Source organism: Anopheles marshallii, chromosome 2 (genome assembly GCF_943734725.1).
Source record: "Anopheles marshallii chromosome 2, idAnoMarsDA_429_01, whole genome shotgun sequence".
In the NCBI taxonomy this organism is placed as follows: Eukaryota; Metazoa; Arthropoda; class Insecta; order Diptera; family Culicidae; genus Anopheles; species Anopheles marshallii.
This window is the reverse complement of record NC_071326.1, coordinates 6,120,948-6,126,485: the sequence shown is the minus strand read 5'-3', so window position 1 is coordinate 6,126,485 and position 5,538 is coordinate 6,120,948. Positions and strand designations below refer to the sequence as shown.

The following is a 5,538-nucleotide window of genomic DNA, read 5'->3' as shown; positions in this document are numbered from 1 at the left end:
ATTGTGTGGCCGAAAAGAATGAAATCAATGGTTCTCAATGGGCAGTGATACAGGCCGAGCGGATGTCAAGAAGTTCTTTATCGACCTAGCTACTTACCGAGCGTGTTATATCGTCAAGCTGTTGCAACAGATTCACGTCAAGTGCGCAGATGGAAAGGAAAGGAGAGAGAGAGAGAGAAAGAGAATAAACCGCAACCATAATCATGATTGCTCATTCATCTTGTTTTTGATTGCGTCTGGTGCTTGAGCCGACAGTATCCTGTCTGGGAGCTCGTCTTCTGCTGCACCCGGACACTAATCATACTTTTGATGATGAAAAATGTACCATATCAAAATCACAATCTGGGTTCTATCGCTCATCAGGCGTTTTATACGCGGTACTTCATGGTTATGCAAGCATTGACATTCAGGCAAAAGCGGGACTTGACCAGTACCCAACAAGACAAGGCTTTGTAGACAATAGGTTTAAATAAAGAATAACCCACAGGTGGAGAAATATGGTAGTGAGGTTGGGATTTGATTAACAAAGCATATTGCTATATTGTGTTGTTGCTTCATTGAGAAACTATTCCATGAACTCCCTTCTGCTTAGACTGCATTAGGTTTCTTAGAATTGTCAGTTTCATCCATGAAAATCGTAACTTAATACATCTCAAAACGTTCGTGAGAAAGTTCGTGCAGCAACAAACATAAATTTAGAGCATTTCGTACACAAATACACACAGAAAAAGCACCACAAATTCCTACGGTTGACCAATCACTGAAATTGATAAGAAACATACATCCTTCCATTTCGTCGCGTGATAACTCTCATATTTCCTCACGTTACATTCCACACTGTCGGCCATGATTTACGGCGGTGCAGCGAAGGGAAGCAAGCGTATATTTTATTGAATATCTTAAAAACGCTTTGCTGCAGCAGCAAACCCAGCGGAAACAATTTCACTCGCACGCCCTTTCGATTCAGCTGCAAAACTATCCTAGCGATGCATTCCGAAACGCTTCACATACACCGGAGAATGGAGTCGGAATGTCGGAATGTACAAACATTGCCTCTAAATCACCGCCACCAGCAACAGCTTCCCATTTGCCATCCACACCGGCCAGATGAAACCTCACCGGGCCAGGCAAATGGGGGGAAAATGATAGAAAAGAGGAGTCAGAATTACACGCTTCGCCGATTCGGCGGTTTCGTTTCGTTTTCGTGGCGAAACGGGAAGAAAATAATTCAATTAAATTTTCTGTCAATTTACCACGAAACAAACGACCGGCAAAAGCAACGGCCACCCTGCAGCACCTATTCCTGCAACGCCTTGCTCCGTACATCCGGACGTCCGTTTGCATTATACCGAAACCAGCACGGGACCGGGAGATCTATCCATACCAGCGCACATCATCCCGGTTCGTTTCGGGCGTCCGTTTTTCTTTGTGGATCGATTTCGCGGAAAATGATCCAGCGGTTTCTTAGCGAATGTGGAACTCGCACTCGCTCACGCGCGTTGTCTCTCGTTCCTGCGCTTTATAAGCTATTTGATTTATTTATCGCACTCCATCGCTAAATAAATGATTATTCTAGCTGCGGCACGGTGGTTCTAAGGAAGCAACAACAATAAACGCAAAAGCGTCATTTTTCCACCCATGGTTTGGCCTGCCTGGACGGAACACGTTTGCGTGCTTTTGCGCAGGGAATGCAGGGAAAACGCCGCCAACGTTCACCACCATTTTTCTTTTACCATTGGCGTGCGTAGCTCCGCCTATTTATCTGTTTCCTTTTTCAATATGGTGTGCGTGCGGTTTTATTTACGTTTTTCTCACCCTTACCCAACACACAACACGACCGAGGCGCCATACATATATATACAGTGCTGTACAAAACAGAACATTATGCAATTGGAGTAGCACAATATTTGTTAACAACTTCATGCTTTAAAAGGATAATAAAAATGATCACAATTCAACAAACACTTTCAAAGAGTTGTATTTCATCAATATTAATAGAAATGATATTTAAAATCAACATTATTTCGTCGGTTGATAGATGATGACCATATATGGGTTTAGAGCTTCAGTGACAAACTTAAAGTTATTACTGGTTTTTATTGAAGTTGGATTAGAATGTGACGAGGAATGATGAGGTTAACGTCGAATTTTTCTAAATTTCTGCAACTTATGCCAGCTGAAATCGATTCCGTTCAAAGCATTACAGATCTACCTTTTTCAGCAAAGTATTTCATCTCAGAAAATGTTCTAGAAATAAATTCCAATATTATTAATGCATTTGGCAACGAATTGATTATGAAATTTATAAATAATAGAACAGAAAATCTTCTTATTTAACTGTTTATAAAAATCTTATAGTTTAGTTTGGAAACAACTTATTTTATAATATACCAAAGTTTACAAAATTAATACAAGTTGCTTACGCGTTTTGCTGACTATCACTTCGCACAACAAGTTTGTCCATCACTGTCGCTATTGATGCTCGACTGTACAAATGTTTAGCTTGCTCGTCCCGGTCCGAAGCAGCTCAGTAACATTAAACGTAACAAAAAAGAACACCAAGATGTTGAAAGTTGCTTTTCATTCTGGAAAAAAGGGGAAGCAAAATGTAAACACAGTTCGGCGCTCGCGCGTCGTGAGCTTACACACCAACACATTATATACTTTAGAGTGCAACCCCTCTCGTCACGACGAACCCTGCATACGCCTGACCGCCTTCCAACGATCGGATCCGGCGGGGTTGCATTTTCCGTCGCAGCCAACCATCGTGTGTGCGCTCTCTTTTGCTCCTTCCTGCGGCACGGCGATGTCACGCACACGTGCATTTTTCGCATGGCTAGAGAAAATCTCATCCCCTGGTGGTGTGCGTGGCGTATCGCTGCGCGCAACTGCATCTCCATCCCGAGAGGAAGCCGCCTCACTGCGCTTAACATATCATTCCGCATTTCAACACCTTCGGTTGTTGATTTGATAAAACAGTCCAAACAGTCCATACAAACAAGCGACCGCGTTCGCGTTCGCTGCCGGTGTTTGCGGTGTCGAAACTGTTGCGAAAAAGTCTTTCCTCCTCCGTGGCGCGGAACCGTGATTGGTGTTCAGTGAGTTCTAGCGCGAATTTTAAACCAGCCACCCGACCGTCGATGATCGGTCAAAGTTGGAAGAGAAATGTGTTTGCGTCATGCTTATGCTGCACGCTGCAGGTGAAGAGTTCCGTGTTGAACGGTGCTTTTGGAGTTTTTGGAAGTGAGTGCACTGCAAAAATTCAGTCTCGTGTCTTGTGTCGCGTAAAGTAAGCGTCCCGTTCGATACAAGCACAACGCTGGAGATGTGTAGATGTTCGACTCACTCGTGAACGTACTGTGATATACGTAAACAAAGTGAACATAAGGGAAGAATAAAAATGTGCCCACGTCCAGTGCGCGATACAACAGAACAGTGAAACAGGCAAACAATCAAGTTGCGTAATATCGGTCGTGAAAGAGTGATTAAACATGCCACGTCCGTCTCGAGATACGTACGGCGATCAGAAGCCACCGTACTCGTACATCTCGCTAACGGCGATGGCCATCTGGTCCTCGCCTGACAAAATGTTACCCTTGAGTGATATCTACAAGTTCATCACCGATCGGTTTCCGTACTATCGCAAGAACACGCAACGGTGGCAGAACTCGCTCCGGCACAACCTCAGCTTCAACGATTGCTTCATCAAGGTGCCCCGGCGTCCCGATCGTCCGGGCAAGGGCGCATACTGGGCGCTGCATCCCCAGGCGTTCGATATGTTCGAAAATGGGAGTTTGTTGAGGCGCCGTAAACGCTTCAAGTTGCACAAAACCGACAAGGATATACTGAACGAGGAGCTGGCAGCACTGGCCAACATAAATCGCATATTTCTGGCACAGAACTCGGCGGACGCGTACTGTCCCGGTGCGACCACGATGCTACCGGACCCGGTTGTACTGCATCCCTCCAGTTTGATGCATTCTCCACCGCTCGAACCTCATTCCCCACTGCCGGCAGTAGCCCCCCTGTCACCTGTTTCTACCGGCGAGACTACGCTACTGTCCGGTACAACGCGAACTCCATTGCGGCCGAAGCGATCGTTTACGATCGAAAGCTTGATCACGCCGGAAGAGGAGCTGGTGGAACGCCGCAAGGGAGCGCGGATAGAGCGGGAATGCAGCCGATCGCCGGGTTCCAGTCCGGCCCGGTCCATCAACAGTGTGCGGGACCACGCCAAACGCTCCAAAAAAAGCTCCGACGACAGGTTGAATCTGTTGGAATCGCCCGACCGCTTGCCATCCCTGCTCTCGATTGCTGGCCATCCGGTGCATCATCATGCCGCCGCCCTCCATCATCACCCCGCACTGCATCACCAGCATGGGCCCACGCTACCGCCCGCCACCAGTCTCCCCGGGGCCAACATTCCGCCCTTTCTGCAGTACGCACATCCGGCACTGGCCGGGTACGATCTGCCCATCCATCCGCTGCTGATGATGGGACCGTTGGGTGCGATACCGCCCCATTACTTCCACCACAGCTCGTACCACAGCTTGGCCGCGGCCCACCACCAGCACCATGCGCACCATCAGAACCACCACCACCATCATCCTCATCAGCACCTTGGGAGTAATGGGTCCGCGATAGGGTCCGGTTCCGGCAGCCGATCGCCGAGCGGTTCCATCACAGAACCGGACAGTCCCCGATCGGGTGGAGCTCCGACCGATCTCAGCCGACCGCTCGGGCCTGCACTGAGGAGTGTTTGAGGCGACCATCCGCTGCCCGTTCCTGTTAGTGCTCTAGAGTGGCCACACCCGAAAGGCTGTTTTGTTGAGTTTGTATTACCTTTTTGGATAGTATTTTATGTGCACTCTTTAGTTGCTCATCCCACCCGGTGCACGAGAACGATTGTACTTAACAGCAATTGAACGAATGTTACGAAAACTATGTGGAAACCTCGCGTCTTACTGAAGAGCCCCCCCTTGTCGGTTTAATGATAATTTCTTTTTAGAACAATTCCGAGAACAATGATGAACGAGCAGAAGAGTAACAGAATGTTCGAGCGTGTTCGGTATGAAATACAAAGATTTACGTGTAAGATTTAGCGAAATTCAACTGTACGTGATTACTTATTTAAGATCTGTTTTTACTTCATAGAACTGAAATAAACAAATGTGTATAACAAATGCAAGGATGCAGCATGCGCTTAGTGTTTTGTTAAACGCGGCTGGAAACCATATAATACCACAATTAATACAAGTTATTATTTAAACAATTTTGAGTTCATATTCTAAAAGGATAAATTGAGGCGGCCCGGTGGCATGATGGTAGCGGCGCCGGTCTTCACACGAACGGACTGGACCAAAATCCCATCCGGGCCAATCCCCCGTAGCAAGGACTGACTATCCGGCTACGTGGTAAAATAAGTCGATACGGCCAGGCCGTTCTAACCGCCAGGCTAACGAGAAAAAAAAAAAAAAAAGGATAAATTGATACTAATATGATCACAACCGCAAATTAGGATGTGTTTACTAAAACTTC

The 5,538-nt window shown here is 46.8% G+C and overlaps 1 protein-coding gene across 1 annotated transcript; it reads left to right on the top strand.

Moving 5' to 3' along the window:
• The first annotated feature begins 3,491 nt into the window (after positions 1-3,491).
• On the top strand, positions 3,492-4,763 carry LOC128719614 (fork head domain-containing protein FD4-like). The gene has a single exon (XM_053813242.1). The coding sequence runs from the start codon at positions 3,492-3,494 to the stop codon at positions 4,761-4,763; it is 1,272 nt and encodes a 423-aa protein (XP_053669217.1).
• Positions 4,764-5,538: the final 775 nt, after the last annotated feature.

Coding starts and splice junctions, on each gene's coding strand:
- LOC128719614 (XM_053813242.1), top strand. CDS start 3,492: ATGCCACGTCCGTCTCGAGATACGTACGGCGATCAGAAGCCACCGTAC.